The sequence below is a fragment of the Camelina sativa genome, chromosome 17, assembly GCF_030686135.1.
Source record: "Camelina sativa cultivar CO46 ecotype springtype chromosome 17, ASM3068613v1".
NCBI lineage: Eukaryota > Viridiplantae > Streptophyta > Magnoliopsida > Brassicales > Brassicaceae > Camelina > Camelina sativa.
This window is the reverse complement of record NC_141896.1, coordinates 31,418,859-31,436,132: the sequence shown is the minus strand read 5'-3', so window position 1 is coordinate 31,436,132 and position 17,274 is coordinate 31,418,859. Positions and strand designations below refer to the sequence as shown.

The 17,274-nt window shown below is 37.4% G+C and overlaps 4 protein-coding genes across 7 annotated transcripts; 2 read left to right on the top strand and 2 right to left on the bottom strand.

Annotated features, from left to right (window-relative positions):
* Nucleotides 1–1,387: 1,387 nt before the first annotated feature.
* LOC104758000 (26S proteasome regulatory subunit 7 homolog A) lies at nucleotides 1,388–5,544 on the top strand. 2 transcript variants are annotated; one of them, XM_010480800.3, is made up of 16 exons: nucleotides 1,388–1,590; nucleotides 2,036–2,171; nucleotides 2,245–2,346; nucleotides 2,484–2,601; nucleotides 2,711–2,761; nucleotides 2,847–3,149; nucleotides 3,237–3,296; nucleotides 3,385–3,475; nucleotides 3,559–3,656; nucleotides 3,738–3,803; nucleotides 3,917–3,978; nucleotides 4,086–4,230; nucleotides 4,368–4,586; nucleotides 4,662–4,843; nucleotides 4,943–5,118; nucleotides 5,197–5,544. In XM_010480800.3, the coding sequence occupies exons 2-16, from the start codon at nucleotides 2,074–2,076 to the stop codon at nucleotides 5,355–5,357; spliced, it is 1,932 nt and encodes a 643-aa protein (XP_010479102.1). In that variant the 5' UTR covers nucleotides 1,388–1,590; nucleotides 2,036–2,073; the 3' UTR covers nucleotides 5,358–5,544. The 2 variants fall into 2 exon arrangements, 1 of the variants encoding a protein (XP_010479102.1); XR_015586208.1 differs by having other exon boundaries at nucleotides 1,455–1,590; nucleotides 4,396–4,586.
* A 338-nt stretch (nucleotides 5,545–5,882) lies between these two features.
* LOC104757999 (F-box protein At1g53790) lies at nucleotides 5,883–9,279 on the bottom strand. 3 transcript variants are annotated; one of them, XM_010480799.3, is made up of 6 exons: nucleotides 8,281–8,526; nucleotides 6,780–8,056; nucleotides 6,610–6,691; nucleotides 6,414–6,486; nucleotides 6,300–6,333; nucleotides 5,883–6,153 (listed from the first exon to the last, which is right to left on the bottom strand). In XM_010480799.3, the coding sequence occupies exons 2-4, from the start codon at nucleotides 7,952–7,954 to the stop codon at nucleotides 6,421–6,423; spliced, it is 1,323 nt and encodes a 440-aa protein (XP_010479101.1). In that variant the 5' UTR covers nucleotides 7,955–8,056; nucleotides 8,281–8,526; the 3' UTR covers nucleotides 5,883–6,153; nucleotides 6,300–6,333; nucleotides 6,414–6,420. The 3 variants fall into 3 exon arrangements, with proteins under 3 accessions (XP_010479101.1, XP_010479099.1, XP_087350410.1); XM_010480797.3 differs by lacking the exon at nucleotides 6,414–6,486 and having other exon boundaries at nucleotides 8,281–9,279; XM_087494284.1 differs by lacking the exons at nucleotides 5,883–6,153; nucleotides 6,300–6,333; nucleotides 6,414–6,486; nucleotides 6,610–6,691 and having other exon boundaries at nucleotides 6,776–8,056; nucleotides 8,281–8,522.
* A 1,451-nt stretch (nucleotides 9,280–10,730) lies between these two features.
* On the top strand, nucleotides 10,731–13,635 carry LOC104757997 (protein WEAK CHLOROPLAST MOVEMENT UNDER BLUE LIGHT-like 2). Its single transcript, XM_010480795.3, has 3 exons — nucleotides 10,731–11,035; nucleotides 11,147–11,711; nucleotides 11,790–13,635. The coding sequence occupies exons 2-3, from the start codon at nucleotides 11,172–11,174 to the stop codon at nucleotides 13,461–13,463; spliced, it is 2,214 nt and encodes a 737-aa protein (XP_010479097.2). The 5' UTR covers nucleotides 10,731–11,035; nucleotides 11,147–11,171; the 3' UTR covers nucleotides 13,464–13,635.
* On the bottom strand, nucleotides 13,580–14,876 carry LOC104757998 (photosystem I chlorophyll a/b-binding protein 5, chloroplastic). The gene is made up of 5 exons (XM_010480796.3): nucleotides 14,582–14,876; nucleotides 14,375–14,507; nucleotides 14,171–14,283; nucleotides 13,893–14,089; nucleotides 13,580–13,817 (listed from the first exon to the last, which is right to left on the bottom strand). The coding sequence occupies exons 1-5, from the start codon at nucleotides 14,764–14,766 to the stop codon at nucleotides 13,675–13,677; spliced, it is 771 nt and encodes a 256-aa protein (XP_010479098.1). The 5' UTR covers nucleotides 14,767–14,876; the 3' UTR covers nucleotides 13,580–13,674.
* Nucleotides 14,877–17,274: the final 2,398 nt, after the last annotated feature.

The window sequence follows — 17,274 nt, the reverse complement described above, 5'->3', positions numbered from 1 at the left end:
AGATTTATCTTAGTTTGTTCAAAAAACTTTTCACAAATCCGCACTCGGCTGATTTCTTTTGGTAGCTTCTGCTTGTATCTAATTCTGGCTAATTCAACATCAAGAAGTTCCAAGAATATTCTGATATACTCATCATCCCATACAATTTGTTTCTATAATACACAGTAAAAATTAAATACTAAACATCCAACATTTTTAAACTGCGCATGTGACATATTCATTACCTTACGGCGGATACTTCCACTCCCACCAACATCCTCGCCACCAGCTGCACCACCTTCATTAGACATCTTCATCAAAAACAAATAAAATAAATTAGTAATATGCACTAATATTTTTAAACATATATAATAAACTCGATGGATAAAAAGAGTAGAAGAAAGAAAACCATACTACTGTTTCTTCAAAGTGTGCTTATTTGACAATAAGCTTTAGGCATCTATATATACAACTTAAAATTTCCATGTACGTTTCAACGAGGAATAATAGTAGGAACAACTTTTTTTTTTTTGAAAGAGTCTAATGAAAACTAGAAATTTAGAAATTTTTTGAAAAATCTTTGACCAAAGTTGTTTACGGGTGTTTTTTTTTTTTTAATAATCGTTTGAATAATTTAAAACTGATAACCCAACTCTAACACATGGAAATTTCCATGATGTTGAATAATCTTTTGAGTTAACCATTTTACAAAGGATATACCTCAAATTTGTACATCAACCATAACACATGATTATTCAAACTCAACTTCAAAAATATTATTTTTTTTCTTGATTGGTAACATTTTTAAATAAACTTTGAGTTAAGACCATAACTCAACTTAACTCAATGTTAAGTCATGTCACCAGTCAGAGCCTATATTAACGAGTATTGAGAGTTGATTATGTAAAAAGAAGTTGAAGTTCAAATGATAGTCACATGCCATATCAACTAAGATTTGGTATAAGTATATTGGTGGTTAAATATTCTTTTAAAAAATTACATGAAATATGGGTTTAGGGGAACTATTAATAGAAGATTACATTTCTTATTATTCGAATGAAGGGGAAAAAATTAAGCATTGTTATCACATTTAATATAATCTCACTCACATATGAAGAATACCTATATATTTGGAAATATTTGAGAAAATATAATTGAAATAAATCAATCTATAAATAAAAGAACCAAAATAATTAATTTCTAATTTTTTATAATAAGGCTTCTGATTTTTGTTTTCTTTCTCTTTTAGCATGGCTTATAAAGTTTAAAATTATGAATCCTTGTATACACTGACGAGTTTAAATAATCTGATCTTTGATGATGTACTGTAGATATAATTTTTTGGTATTCACAGTTCGAAAATTCGAATAAGATGTTTTAAAAAGGGAAAAACAAGAAAACGTCACGTAGTTTTATCAAATCTTCTATCTGGAAAAAAAAAACAACAGGCATGTTTATTGCATTTTGAATGAGATAAAAAAGGAGGACTCTTTAGAGCAGGCGCGTAAAGAAGAGCGAAAACAAAACAGACGAATCTCTCAATCGCCACAGCTTCCGACTTCTCCAAGATCGCCGCCGTGCAATTTTCTTCTCCGGCGCTCTGTTTCTGAGGTTCGTTCTTATCGTTCATCCATCATCCCTTCTTATTCTACTAGTTTCAGTTACATTGCTCGCCAATCGTGAAGGATGAGGTTTAGATACTTCTAATTTTGCATAGGTTTGACTCTATCGGTTCCTTCTGATGTTTCGATGAGTGATACTATAGCGATTCTAGAGAATTTGCAAAGATTTATATGGAAATGAGTGAATTTAGGGGGATTTAAAGTGAGAAATTGAGATTGTTGGAGATATTTTAGGGATTTCATGTTAGCGATGTCGATGACTGTTTTGTAATCGTATCTATCTTCAATCTGATCCTTGTGGTCGCTTGAAAAAAAGTCTCGATGTTTTCTTCGTTATGGTTATACTTCACTCCTACACTTTTGTATTTTGTTTCTCTATGTAGAGGCTGCAAATTTCAGTCAGGTATTCTAACTTTTAAAATTGGCTTCCACAGCCCAGTCTTTGGTTTCAGGTACTACAAATTCGAGAAACATGTCAGTTATTATTGTGACAAACATAGGGAATTTGGTGATTCATCTGCACACGGATGAATGCCCTATAACCTGCACTAATTTTCTCAAACTCTGCAAGTAAGTGTTCTCTTGCGTATCTACCTAAGAAACATCTCCACTGAGGGTTTTTTTAACGTACTTATTTTGTTAGGATCAAGTATTACAATGACTGTCTTTTCCACACTATAAAAGATTCCATAGCCAAGACGGGTGATCCAACAGGGACAGGGACAGGTGGAGACTCGATTTACAAGTACGATTATGTTTATATGGTGCTCATTCGTTAACTTTTGAATCCTTTACTCTGTGTTGCCTTGTGTGTGTGTGTGCTGCTTTCTCTCTAAGTCCATTTTCCTCCACTTAATTCATGACTTTCCTGACCCATTCCAGATTTCTGGAAGGTGACGATGCTCGGTTCTTCACCGATGAGATTCACCATCAACTGACACACTCAAAGGCTGGCACTGTTGCAATGGCTAGTTCTGGAGAAAATCTGAATGCTTCCCAGGTTAACCAAAATCTTTTGCTTGAATTACCAAGTTTTTATGCTTTAGTTCTGTGGATCAACTTTTGCGGTGCCCTATGTCCTCAATGTGATTTCTCCGTTTTCTTTTCAGTTCTATATCACACTTTGCGATAATCTAGACTATCTTGATGGGAAACACACTGTAAGCACAAATTATTAATGATCTGCCTAGTCTTTTTTTGTGTGTGTATATATCAGTTACCTATATAGTATACTCTTTCTTTCAGGTGTTTGGGAAGATTGTCGAGGGGTTTGACGTTTTGAATACGATAGCCGAAGCTTCTGTTGATGCGAAGAACAGACCACTTAAAGCCATACAAATACTGTTCACATTTGTACTTGTAGATCCATTTGATGATCCGCCACAACTGGCTGGAATGATACCAGATGCTAATGCGAAAGAAGAGGTCATAGATGACGAGCGATTCGAAGATAATTGGGTTCCAATGGATGAAGCACTTGGTCCACAAGAACTGGAGGAGGTTATCAACCAAAAGGCTCCCCAATCAAGTGCTTTTGTACTTGAAACTGTAAAAATCGCTGATTCAGTTGCTCTTTTTTTTTTTTTATGTTATGTCAAATTATGTTTAATGCTTGACCTCGTATTGCTGTTGCAGATAGGAGAAATCCCCGAGGCTGTGGATCCTGACATCTGGGGTCTGAATCATGTGACTGATGTAGGGATTTTTCATGTTTAAATTTGAAAAGCAAAGCTTCCTATCCTCTGTTTGTAACATTTTGTTATTTTTTTGTTGTCTCATGTAGGATGAGCGCCTCAACTCTTATTGCTTTGCACGTATAAAGAAAATAGAGAAAGAAATAAGTGATCTTGCAGAGAAGATGAACAATCTCTGTGGTATGTTCTCACTCTTTCTTGCTTGGATTTAGTGACTTCTACTTAGGACATGACTAAAGTGAAGTTTTCCCTTTCATTTGCAGTTAGCAAGGATTTTGACAGTGATACTGGGTTAACTCTTCCCAATCAATGGGATCTCGTATCTGATAAGCAGATGATTGATGAAGACCAACCTCTGCTTGTAGGTTTTTCTTCTTCTCAATTTTGCTTTCTCTCTCCCATAAAAAAAATAATGGATTAAACTAACCGTTTGTTTCCTAAGGTTGCTACATGCACACACATAATAAGACCACACAAGTATGTCATTCATATCAACAAAATGGGAAAGGTAAACAATATACCTAGGTTGCTGTTGCTGCATGACCAATTGTGTGTTGTAGAACCTTTTGGTGTTTGGTTTATTACTGATAGAATCATATAAGTTTTTTTTTATAACTGCAGTTTATTGTTGGACTTGGCGATAAAGTTTCTCCCACTGACATTGAAGAAGGAATGCGTGTGGGGTATGTTTCCCTCTGTGTTGCTTCAAAGAAAACCATCTTTGTCGCTGTAAATTTCTCATGTGGATGAAAACTTACGAGAAAGTTATGTCTCTGATCTGTACTTGCAGAGTTGATCGGAAGAAATATCAAATTCAGATTCCTCTACCTCCAAAGATTGGTCCTAGTGTTACCATGATGACGGTTGAAGAGAAACCAGATGTGACTTACAGTGATATCGGTGGCTGCAAGGAGCAGATTGGGAAGATTAGAGAGGTATGTCGGGCTTAGATTTTATCCCGTGTCCTGATCTTCTCGTTTTAACAGATAGAGTTGTAAATTTTTACGGTTGTGGTATAGGTTTTTAAGGAATAATTGTCAAAATAGTATTGTTTTCTTTGTTTATTGTATAGGTCGTTGAACTGACAATGCTTCATCCAGAGAAATTTGTGAGGCTTGGGATAGATCCTCCCAAGGGTGTTCTTTGTTATGGACCTCCCGGCACTGGAAAAACCCTTGTGGCTAGAGCTGTGGCGAACAGAACCGGTGCTTGCTTTATCAGGGTTATTGGCAGTGAGCTCGTTCAGAAGTACATTGGTGAAGGAGCTAGGATGGTTCGTGAACTGTTTCAGGTAGTTAGTTGTAAAAATTCCTTCTGTCCATCTCAGTTTTTGTCTTAGCTAATTGTTTGATACTCTGCTTTCCAGCTGGCGCGGTCAAAGAGAGCTTGCATTTTGTTCTTTGATGAAATTGATGCCATCGGTGGGGCAAGGTTTGATGACGGTGTAGGCGGTGATAATGAAGTCCAACGTACTATGCTTGAGATTATGAATCAGCTTGATGGGTTTGACCCACGTGGTAACGTCAAGGTTATTATGGCAACAAACAGGTCAGTCCGCAATCCCGTTACCAGCGGAAACTAAACTACACAAAAGCACATTGTAGAGTTTGACTTGAAAGCACTCATATATCTGTTGTTCACCCCCAGGCATGACATACTGGACCCTGCTCTTTTACGACATGGACGTCTTGACCGCAAGGTTGAGTTTTGTCTGCCTGATCTGGAGGGAAGAATACAGATCTTCAAGATTCACACGCGAACCATGAGCTGTGAAAGAGACATCCGGTTTGAACTCCTAGCTGGTCTCTGCCCAAATTCAACAGGTAAGGATCCCAACCATCAAAGACCTCTCATTCTTTTTAGATTTGTTTTCAATTGGGTTTTGTTAATCTGTCTTGCAGGAGCTGATATCAGAAGCGTATGCATAGAAGCAGGGATGTATGCAATCGGAGCTAGGAGAAAGGCTGTGACTGAGAAAGACTTCCTGGACGCAGTGAACAAAGTGGTTAGAGGTTATCAAAAGTTCAGTGCAACTCCCAAGTATATGGCCTACTACACATAAAGAAAAGTCAAAAAGTCAGAAAACTTATCATTTCTGTCCCTCGACCTCTATACCTTCCATCTCTTTTGCAGAATTTTTTTTTTTTTTTTTTTTTTAGAATTTGGAAACATAAATCACAGTAAATCAGTGGAACTTTAAACATAATACAAAGAGATAATTTGAAAAAAAAAATACAAAGAGAGAAAAACATGAGTGCATAATGTGACACTATTACATGATCATCTTAAAACTCTCAACTATGAATCAAATTTTGAAAGCAGACAAATACAATATATCTTTCTTCAAATCGGCAACTAGTGCTTACCGACAAAATAAAAATAAAAATCGACAACTAGTAATAGTTTTGAATGTGACAGGGGCTAGATGTTTTTATATGATCTTCATTGTACCTGATAACCAATGAGCTGACCATATCACCTTTAACTTGGCTACAAGGCCTTGAATTTTAATACTTTTTTGGGAGGAATGTAGTGGTTTCAGTTGAGGAGTTTTGGAAGAAGAATAAAAGGAAGAAGCAACATCATGTTCATATGAATAGATTCATACATTACTTTTGTAACAAGAACAGTTTATTGTTTGCGACAAATTAAATTTCAATTTATTGTAGCTAAATGTTATTTAGAAAATGATGAGATTTCCAATAACAATCCTTGGCTTTGCCTAGGTATATTATCAGAGTGGAGGCAAATCCTATCGAAGATCTTACTGGAGAAGGTATTGTTTGTCGCTGTCCCATCATCAGTCAACAGATGAATTCGTTCACGGTTTCTGTTGTGAAATAACCTCCCATGAAAAGCTGCAAAAATAATTTACAAGTCGTAGATGTTGTTAAGTTAAGTTGATCATTTGGTATAAGGCAGAATAATTTCAACATCTTCAAATGATTATGCGCAACAAATGTGCAGCGTAAGTGGGTTTCCAATACGCTATAACTGGCTATACCTTTCTCTTTGTTTGACAAGTTAGGCTCCGATAACTGCATAGACAGCATAGTGAGCAACGAAAGATAAACACGGTTTAGAATACATAAATATACAATAAGCTAATCATACTCACTAAACACTCAGAATAGAACAAAATGTAGCGTATTGCTGCTTGCCTCTTTCCCTTTCACCAGGTGTGCTTTGTCCTTTTATGAAAAAAACTAGCTTTCTAACACTCAATACATAATGGCCACAAAACATAACCCTTTCTTCAACTTTCCCCTAAATTGCTGCTATATATGTTCGCGGGAAACTAATAAAAAAGTTACCTTGCTAGCTTTAGTGGCAGACTTGACTTGAAACAGCCTCCTTTCCGGAGTAAATGTGTCGACTCCTGTATCATACTCAGTCCTTCGAATAAAAGAGTGGAATATATAGTCGTCACTAACCAATTGAAAAATAACTAGAAAAAGTTTTAAAACAAGAGATGAACACTTACATAAGTTTCAAATTCTCAGCATATTCTAGAGAGGTGTAAACTCTCATATTCTTAAACATCTCAAAACCTTGTATATGAACTTGTTTGAGACTCTTGCACTCAAGATTGAAGTAATAAAGGTAAAATTCATCTACGAGACAGTACGGTGCCAACACAACTTCACCTCCAACAGTCATTCCAACAATGGCTAACTCGGTTCTCTCAAATTTGTTTTTCGGCAAAGGAGGCAACATGTAGAAATCTCTGGACCATATATGTTTTTCAGCATCTTGTAGAACCCAAAACCCAAGCCGTTCTCGTAAGAAAGAAGTAAACTGAAGTGCACCTAATTTACCATTGTAGTTGATCAAAGTACAATAAGTCATCAACATGCATTCATCTATGTTGATCGAGCTAAACTTCTCGGACCTAACATCAAAGCACACTATTATGGAAACCCTTGTCCCCGGACTGAACCCAGCTGTATAATACAAAGTACCATCTATACATATTCCATCAGATTTAGGATAATGGGGTTTGCATTGGACTGTTCTCCACAAACGTTTTCCATTATCCTCCAATGTCAAAACTTGATGCTCATAACACGGATTCGGGATCATATCGAACTTGATGCACAACACTTTTAACTGTTTGCCGATCGGATCATACCCTAAAAAAGGTCTCGTATCAGTATTGATACCCTTCAGTTTCACTTTGGGTAAGGTTACAGACTGTCCCGTGGCTGGGTTACAAATAACGATTGTATCTGGACTTCCCCTGTCTCGATGACAAATGAATCCACAAAGAGGAGAACCCACGTCAGATGCATAATTAGTGGGAGTATTCTTACGGTGAACATGGTAACGGGTGGATACAAGAGAGGCCTTGTTCTCATGATGTGGATCCTTTTGAGTGGGAGTGTGAGGTGAAGAGAAGAAGAATAACTTGCCATCATCTTCCAAGGTGAAAAAGAGCAGAGGTGGACGACGAGGAGGAGTAGTAGTACAAGAAGACATAGTAAAGTAAAACTCGGCGAAATCAGGATGGCAAATTATGGATTCCCATAGTTTCGATACGCAACAAAACCTAGCTACAGACTTTGCAGGAACTCTAGAAAAGATGTCCATTAGGAGATCGGTCGGGATTTCTCTTACCACCACCGAGTTCGGACATTCTTGTATTATTTTCATGGCCATCTCTTCAAAAGCTTTAGACACGAACTAGCAAAACCTTGTGGTGACTGAAGCAGCAGCAGTAGTAATCAAAATCTCCTATTTAGAGCAGATTCAAACTACAACCTACCAAAAATCATAAATCATGAAATCAACAATTCCAATTTTTCAGAAATTAAAACCCACAAATAAAAAATTCCAATTTTTCAGAAATCAAACCCAGAAATCAAAAGTTCCAACTTTTCAGAAATCAAACCCACAAATTCAAAAATTCCAAATTTTCAGAAATCAAACCCACAAATCAAAAGTTCCAATTTTTCAGAAATCAAACCCAGAATTTATAAACGAACCTGAAAGGAGCCGATCGAGGGAGAAGAGATAGAGAATAAAGGGAGGGAGGGGTTAAACGAAAGTAATCGGGAAAAGCAGAGTCTTTTGTTTTTAGGGATAATACAATGTCAGAATAAAAAAGGCCATGGGACATTCGACTAGTAAATTGTTGGGCCATTGTTTACATTTTTGTAGTTCCTTTTCCTTATCTCACATTCGGTAAATCTCTCATTCATATACGAATTAAGAAAAATCAAAATATACCAGAAAATTGAATTCATAATTAATACACAAATATATAGAAAAATAAAGTAAAAAGTCTTTGTTAACCCTAATTAAAAAAACTTTCTCTCTTATCTCTTGCATCTTTTAGAGGGAGAAAGTTTTTCTTCTAATTAAAATTGGACTTTGTTCGATATTAATCTAGTTATTTTGTTATAAGATATTATCCAGCTTAGTCTCGATTGTTTCTCTTGTCTAAGTATGAGTTTCATTTAGCCATTTTGGCTATGTTCTTTTTTTGTTTTGGCTTTTCCCTTTTGCAGTAACTAAATCTCTTCAAATGAAGGAGACAAACGCCGAATGTGAAAATTAGAGGTTCAAGAGATCATCAACTGTTCGATTTCCTTGCAAAAAAGGATAAATGCTTCATACCCTATTGGTACCGTAATCGGCTTAGGATGAAGGTTTCTTTTATTTGTTCGTGGATCGAGATGTTTGGAAACTTGATGGATGGTGAAGACAGATTCAGAAGAGCGTGTTTTGCTATTGGGTCTAAAACCTCTTCCCTTGTCATCTTTTCCGACGCTTCAACCTTGTTGGTTTTTGGATCTCTTTTTATACACATCTAGAGAATTCTGCAAAAGGAGTTAGAGGACTTATCAAGTGGCTAATCGGACTTAAGCTGATCATACAAAGAGTTTTATGGATCTACAAGGATATCAGCTTTGATGGTGAAGCGGTGATGAGATGAACAGAGCTTGCGGCGGAAGGCTATTGTCGGCGAGCATTGGAGACTTATCAAACGCATCACACGTGTCCTAAAGTTGGACTTTTGTTGTGTAAAATATTCTAAGATATTTTGTCCTTATCCTAAAATGTAAAAGTCCAGCTTGATGGGCTTATTCCGTAAACCACTTGTAATGCTTTAATGGGTTTTCTATTTCAATGGAATTTGGCCGAAAAAAAAATATATAAAAAAATAAAGTAATTCATTTATATTTATCCTTTTTATTTTTATTTTTTTATACGAATTATACAATTTTAAATTATAAACTAGCCTATATATGCAGATCCTAATCTAGTTGGTATACGTGGCAAATTGACTATTTCATGCATGTTTTAAAAGTCCCCGCATAATTTCGATTATACCCTGTAAAATCGCTAGGCCCACCTTCTCCGCCTCAATTAATGAATAATATCCGCCTAACATCAATTATCCGATTATGTCTGTCTAATTTGATTATAACCAATGTTTTTAAACCCGGACCGGACCGGCCGGTCAGACCGCGACCCGGTAGACATTCAGGTCCGGGTTACATTCTGGTCCATGGAATTTGAATTCCGGTAGTATCTACTTTTCAAAACCCTGGCAAACAGTGAGTCCGGAACCTCAATCAGCCGTCATAATTGTTTAGCCAACAACGCCGTATTAAAATCATCAATATTCCTTAAACCCAAACCACCCATCTGCTTGCTACAACAAAGCTTCTCCCAAGCTATCAAGTACATACCCCCAGACTGACCATTAGTACTCCACCAAAAGTTTGCCACCGCACTATTAAGTTTGGATGTGATTGTTTTTGGTAAACGAAAACAAGACATCACAAAAGTTGGTACTGCAGCCGCAACAAACTTAATCATCACCTATTTTCCTCCTTTTGAAAGCAATTTCGCCGTCCACCCGGTTGTCCGACTTTGCAACCGATCTCTAACAAAAGAGAAGACCTTCGTTTTGGACCCTCCTAAACACTCAGGGATACCTAAATATGACCCCATCCCGCCCAGATTGGTTATCCCTAGGACCCCTTGCATCTCCATCTTGGCCAGCTCGTCAACCATGTGACCAAACTGAATTGAAGATTTCTCGAAATTTATTTGCTGTCCCGAGACAGCCTCATAGTGCTTTAGAATGTCCAAAACAAGTCCACATTGATCATTATCAACCTTACAGAAAAATAGACTATCATCCACAAACAACAAATGAGTAATTAGCGGACACTTATTTGCCATCTTAATACCTGTAATCCATTTATCTGCCTCCGCCTTCCGAATATTGGCAATCAAAACCTCTGTACATAAAATAAATAAGTAAGGAGAAAGTGGATCACCCTAACGTAAACCCCTCTCCGGCACTATCAATCCATTAGGTTGACCGTTGAGAAAAACCCTATACTCAACCGAAAAGACACAAAACATGATCCATGAATATAGTGCTATATTCTTGTATGATTTTTTTTGTTTGGTTACTGAGCTAATTCACCCATTTATATTTGACATTAGTTATATAAAAAAGGAAAATTAAAAGAACCAACAGATATGAACGAGAGGCGTGGCCTCCACGCCCTAGTGGACATCTCCGTTATTCCTTTTTTTTTTCGTTCTTTCTTCAAATCTTTCTCTTCTGTCTCGTTTCTGAAATTTTTTTTCTCATTGTTCATCTTCAATTTCTGATAATCGTACGTTGGTGTGATCTGATCTATCTAAAGATTATATATCTCTTCAAATCTCCCAGAAGATTTGTCTCGCATTTTGTAGTATTTCTTTTTTATGAAGGTACGATATGTTAAAACTCGCATTTTGTTATTTTGATTAATGAATCCCTTTTTGTTCATATGATCACGTTATAATCTTATATAAATGCGTGTAATAATTTCATTTGTGTAGTTGTGTTTGTGAGAAACCCTGACCAATGATGGATGATGATAAAGTTTCCAATGACCTCTGTTTACTCCCTGATCTCAATGTCCATAATGTACATACCTCGACGCCTTTTGGTAGTATCGTATTCGATTCATCCATTTGTGATCTCCTAAACTTGGAAGATGCTGGAGATACGCCAAATCTTATACCGGAACATAACCCGTTTTTTGATTCTGTGGATGGACATCAAGAAGCAGAGTCGTCTCCGAAGGTGTACATTGCACCAAGAGTCATGATAAACCATCAAGATTCGTTTTTGCTAGATTCTCGAGTAGATGACTATATCGAAGACGCAAGGATTTTGCCTGGCTCACCTGGAGGAATTCAAGATCTTGACCTCACACGTCTTAGAGTTCCTGGCTCACCAAGAGCTTTTGTGCATCCGAGATCTTCTGGATCTCCGCGTTTCGGGTCACCAACAAGTCCTATCTTGATCGATACCGCCGCACCGTTTGAATCGGTTAAGGAAGCAGTTTCCAAGTTTGGTGGGATCACAGACTGGAAAGCACATAAAATCCAGACAATTGAGGTACTAAAATAAAACTTTTGCCTTGATTTTCATTGGACCGGTCTTGTTCTTAGTCTTGTGTTTTATTATTGTCTCCAGAGACGGAAGACAGTGGATCAAGAGCTTGAGAAGATACAAGAAGATATGCCTGAGTACAAGAAACAAGCGGTTGTAGCGGAAGAGGTGAAGCAGCAGGTGGTGATGGAGCTTGAAAGGACAAGGAGTGTTGTCCAAGAGCTAAAACTTGAGCTAGAAAAGGCTGAAAAAGAAGAGCAACAAGCGAGACAAGACTCTGATCTTGCAAAGCTGCGAGTGGAGGAAATGGAGCAAGGGATAGCTGATGAGTCGAGTGTTGCATCAAAAGCTCAGCTCGAGGTGGCTAAAGCGAGGCATTTCTCAGCGGTTTCTGAGCTAGGATCTTTAAAAGAAGAGATAGATATAATGTCTAAGGAGTATGAATCTCTGTTGAGGGAAAAAGATTCCGCTGCGAAAAGAGCTGTGGATTCAGTTTCGGAAGCTAAAGATGTAGAGAGGAAAATGGAAGGTTTGACGATAGAGGTACTTGCCACTAAGGAGTTGCTGGAGTCAGCACATGCGGCTCATCTTGAAGCACAAGAAAAGAAATTCGATGCAGCCATGGCCAGGGACCAAGACGTTTATAATCAGGAGAAGGAACTCAAAATGGTTGAAGAAGAGATTGAGAGGGTTAGACAACAGATTGATGCAGCGGACGATGTGAAAACAAAACTACAGACTGCTTCTTTACTTCAGCAAGATTTGAGAGCCGAAATAGCGGCTTACAAAGACTCGAACATGGGAAAGAGAAACAACAGTGAGATACAAGCAGCTGTTGATTCCGCGAGGAATGAGCTTGAAGAAGTTAGATCAAACATTGAGAAAGCAAACTCCGAGGTTTTTACGTTGAAGATAATTGTTGGATCATTGCAGTCAGAACTCGAAAGGGAGAAGAGAGATTTATCAGATTCTAAACAGAGGAACAGCGAAGAATCAAGAGAGGAGAGATGCACAGAAATAGCCAAGAAGTTGCAAGAAGCGACGAGAGAGGCAGAGGAGGCAAAGTCACTTGCCGTAGCCGCTCGAGAGGAGCTGAGAAAGGCCAAGGAAGAGTCGGAAAAAGCGAAAACAGGATTCTCTGCAATAGAGAGTCAGTTAATCGAGGCGAAAAAGGAAATGGAAGCTGCTAGAGCTTCAGAAAAGTTGGCCTTAGCTGCAATAAAAGCGTTGCAAGAGACTGAATGTGCTAACAAAATCGAAGACATTAGTAGTTCACCAAGAAGCATAATCATTTCAGTTGAGGAATATTACGAGCTAAGCAAGCAGGCACATGAGGTAGAAGAGGCAGCCAACAGGAAACTAGCGGAGATCGTCTCCAAGATCGAGGTGGCTAAGGAAGAAGAATCAAGAATCTTGGAAAATCTTGAGGAAGTGAGTAGAGAAACAGCTATAAGAAAAGTAGAGCTGCAAGATGCAATGGGGAAAGTTGAGAAAGCTAGAGATGGGAAGGTTGTTATGGATCATGAGTTGCGAAAATGGAGGTCGGAAAATGGGAATAGGAGTCCCGAGGGGGGGAATAAGGAGAACTTAAGCAAGTCGAAGTCAGCTTTACATAAACCAACATCATTTGTAATTGGTGAACAAGGAAGCAGTAGTAGTAATGTGACGACTCCTGAAACAAAAAAGAAAAAGAAAAGATTCTCTTTGATGCCAAAGGTCTTCATGTTCTTGTCAAGGAAGAAGTCTCCCAACAAGTGAGTTTCTTACAGGTAGGTTTTACTGTCCTTTTTTTAACATGTTCTATTTTGTATGTCGTTATGGAAATGGGAAACAGAGTATCTGAATTGAGAGAGAACAGTGAACTTGTGTAAGTGTTTGTTGGTTAGACCAGATTTGTTGTACTCTTAAATGAAATAAAGGTATTGATACACTTGTCGAGTAATCGAAGTTTCGCTACAAAAGAATGTACTTAAGAAGTAGAGGTGAAGAGGGTTTGAATGATGGTCTTATGCCATGGATTTGAGAGATGCTCCACAAGGTTATCAATAGGGCCAGTGTGAGTCACAGAGGCTTGAACGAAGAAGCCGAGCATTGCCATCATCGCTAGACGACCTGTTAAAAACCGATCAAGCAATGTTACACACACAGAGATTACAATTAAAGAAACAAACCAATGAGTCTAATTACCATTCTTGATCTCCTTAAGCTTCCAGTCATGAGCATTTTTAATGTCCTTAGCCAAGCCTAACGGGTTCAAAAGCGGTCCTCCGGGATATCCAGGCTCGAGCCCTTCGAGCGCTGCTTCAATTCCAAAGAAGAAAGAGTCTTCCTTTGCTTGAGATCCCGGAGAGACAAAATCCATATACCTTTTAGTCTCAGCAAACCTGTGGAAACAATAAAAGAATAATTCTAAGCTTTTGTTGGTTAACAATAAAGTTAGATAATGAGTTTGATTGATTCATTACCCCATAAGTAGAAACTGTACAAAAATGAGTGTTTTTGTGCTAGCAAAATCAAATTTGACAGCTCCAGCTTCATACCAAACCGGTAAATTACGAATCCCTGTGGTCCGAAGCAGCTAATGCAACCAAACAAAACTCTTAAGTTAGCCATGTTTTTGAGATACATCAACATTTTAAAACTGAGAATGTTCAAGATTAGTGATTTACATCTGTGAAGAGTATCCCTGCAACACCGAGCATGGCGAAACGAGAGTGAACAAGCTCTGCTTGAACATACCATTTCAAGCTTTCCGGATCCTCTCCTAATCCGAGCGGGTCGAAACCATAATCTCCAGCTAACCTTTATTTTCAAGAACACAAAACGTTGGTCTAAATTTAAAGCTTTTGTGCAAATGAAGACAACAAGGAACTCACTTTCCATCAAGATAAGGAGGAGGGTCGAGGCCAGGTAGCCACGTGGGACGTTCAACAGCCACCGTCGGATTTATGCCTCCTCCTGCGACTCTGACGGATGAGATTCTTCTAGTGATGAAGGATGAAGCATCGCGAGGATGGTGAAGAAATCCTCCGGTGATGCCTCCACGTAAAACAACGGCCATTTTGCTCTGTTTTTTTTTTTGCTTACGTTTGTGTTCTGCTCTGACTCTGTTATTGTTATCGGCAAGTTGAAGCTAAGAAAGTAACGTGGTCCACGTAAATTAGTCATTTTGTTAAAATCCGTAGATACATATATAAATAAAAAAGGGTAACTATGTCTATTTAGAATGAAACGGTTTGAAGTTTTAATTGTATCTCATAATATTTATGTTTTTGTCTTCAAAATACTTCATCTAATTTTTATTTGGACAAATAATACATCATCTATTTTTGTTAGAAAAATAATACCTCATTTAATTAATCAATGTTGATTAATACCTCAGCTTCTAAATATTAGAAGTTTTATACCTGGCACGTGTGTTATTATTTGAGAATTACAATTTTGACCTTAAAAACAAAGTTTAATATATTTATTTTAGATAACATTTATAAAACAAACAAAAAAAAAACATGCCGAAAACGTCGTCTTCTTCGTTGTTCTTCTTCTGTAAGAACCTGCTGTGTGGATTTGTGTTCATTTTATTCACCAAAACCAAAAATACTAATTAGATTTCATAAAACTTCTCCATGGGTTTGTTTTCTCTTTCAATTTGAAGAGAAAAGACACATAAACAAGATGTCGAAATTAAACTAAAATTTATAGATCTAACAATTGTAGACATATAACAGAAGATAAGTATATATGATTGTAGGTATGTAGCAATTTGCCCAATTTGAGTTCGGTTTTGTTGTATGGGTATGCCCAATTTTTCCAAAGCTTTGTTAATGTTATTGTCGGTGGTTCTTAATGGAAACAAATCATTAAAATAAAAATTTATAGGTTTTTGTTTCAGCTTGTGACGGTGATAATTCTGGCAACATGCGAGTTAGAGTCAAGCCTCTTTACCTTCACCATCTTCAAAGAATCGTGACCAGAGGAGAAAACGTGTATAAGACCTAGCTCTCGTCCTCGTAAGCTATCACCACCGAGTCAGCCACTTCCGATGTGGTCTCCACCGTAGTCAAACATTTTTTTTCCTTTTTTATTTTTTCTATTTTAATGAAAACAGAAAATTATTTTTAAGGTCAAAATTGTAATTCTCAAATAATAACACACGTGCTAGTTATAAAACTTCCAACATTTAGAAGTTGAGGTATTAATCAACATTGATTAATTAAATGAGGTATTATTTTTCCAAAAAAAAAAGATGAGGTATTATTTGTCCAAATAAAAATTAGATGAGGTATTTTTAAGCTTTTTTCCCGAAAGTAAAATGAAATAAACCGCAAATCCTGACTAGAGTTTGAAAGAGTTCGAAGTGATGGACAGTATTGCGAACTGAAGTTGTTGAGACTTGTATAGGTTGCAAAGAATTACAGTGTACATGGAAAAGAGGTGAGCAAAAGGAATTGTAATAAGATTTTACAGGAAGATGGAAAAAAGAAGAAGAATATGTTATCTATTTTCTATTTAAAATTGGGGGTAGAAACGAAATTTCTCCAAATTTTAAAACATAACAATAATAAAAAAACGTAAGACTAGGAAAACAATAGCCGCTAAGAAGCTCTCAGACACTAATATCGAGACAACCATTCTAAACCACGCCCGCCGGTGCCGGTGGAGGTCTAGCTCACCGGCTCCGGACTGTCATCGCGTCCTCTTCTCCTTTAGCTCTATGTCCCTTTGTTACAGCTTTTCCCCTTATTTATGTTTATTTTTCCCCTTTTGTTACCTTACCAAACCTACCCACATACTAGGTTTTTGGTGAGATCTTCAATTAAATGCAAAGGGAGAAGATGGTGTCCGGCGTTCCCCATCTATCACCCTCCATTCGTGATCAGAGTTCAATTAATAACCCAAAGCACACTCAACCACGATCAAGTGGTGTCGTCGTAGCACTTTAGGTTACACTATGAAACTATATAGATCGAATTAAGCTAAGGCAATGAGGAAGATCGTAATTCAAGTAACCGAACAAAACGAAAAATAAATAAGAGTTTGTAAAATTAAGAGAGAGTATTGGGCATAGGGAATCAGTTAGGGGATATGATCACAAAATTAGGTGATGGGTCGGGATAGCATTAGGAACCATTCTTGAACTCAAATCTCAAATATAAAACTAACCTACTGTCGCAGCATTAGTTATCTATGAAAGGAATTGAATAAATCCTAAACCGTCGTTTGATTCTAAGCAATCCTAGCAAGCAATAAGTTCAAGTTTGATTATGTTCACAAGGTGCCCCAACTTCAACTGTCGTTGGCTAAGGATCACCTTGCTCACCTATGTTCTTTCAAGCAATTCAACAACACTTTTGATGCCTAGATGAATTCAACCTAAAATCATAAACTAGGTAGCTAATCTAGTTTAAGCAATAAGCACAACAATAAATGAAGAACTCAATAGATCAATCCCAAATCTAACAGCCTAAGTTAGAGAATCATAAAACCCCCTCTGAAACCCGAAACCCAACAGAGAGACTACTCAGACATCGAACAGAAACAATCACAAATCAAATAGGAAGAAAACATG

Coding starts and splice junctions, on each gene's coding strand:
- LOC104757998 (XM_010480796.3), bottom strand. CDS start 14,766: ATGGCCGTTGTTTTACGTGGAGGCATCACCGGAGGATTTCTTCACCAT. Junction 14,284..14,374: donor CAGGGATACTCTTCACAGAT/GTAAATCACTAA, acceptor TGGTTGCATTAG/CTGCTTCGGACCACAGGGAT. Junction 14,090..14,170: donor GTACAGTTTCTACTTATGGG/GTAATGAATCAA, acceptor TTGTTTCCACAG/GTTTGCTGAGACTAAAAGGT.
- LOC104758000 (XM_010480800.3), top strand. CDS start 2,074: ATGTCAGTTATTATTGTGACAAACATAGGGAATTTGGTGATTCATCTG. Junction 2,762..2,846: donor ATCTTGATGGGAAACACACT/GTAAGCACAAAT, acceptor TCTTTCTTTCAG/GTGTTTGGGAAGATTGTCGA. Junction 5,119..5,196: donor TCTCTGCCCAAATTCAACAG/GTAAGGATCCCA, acceptor TCTGTCTTGCAG/GAGCTGATATCAGAAGCGTA.
- LOC104757997 (XM_010480795.3), top strand. CDS start 11,172: ATGATGGATGATGATAAAGTTTCCAATGACCTCTGTTTACTCCCTGAT. Junction 11,712..11,789: donor ATAAAATCCAGACAATTGAG/GTACTAAAATAA, acceptor TATTGTCTCCAG/AGACGGAAGACAGTGGATCA.
- LOC104757999 (XM_010480797.3), bottom strand. CDS start 7,954: ATGGCCATGAAAATAATACAAGAATGTCCGAACTCGGTGGTGGTAAGA. Junction 6,334..6,609: donor CTGCCACTAAAGCTAGCAAG/GTAACTTTTTTA, acceptor CTGTCTATGCAG/TTATCGGAGCCTAACTTGTC. Junction 6,154..6,299: donor CTTGTCAAACAAAGAGAAAG/GTATAGCCAGTT, acceptor TTATTTTTGCAG/CTTTTCATGGGAGGTTATTT.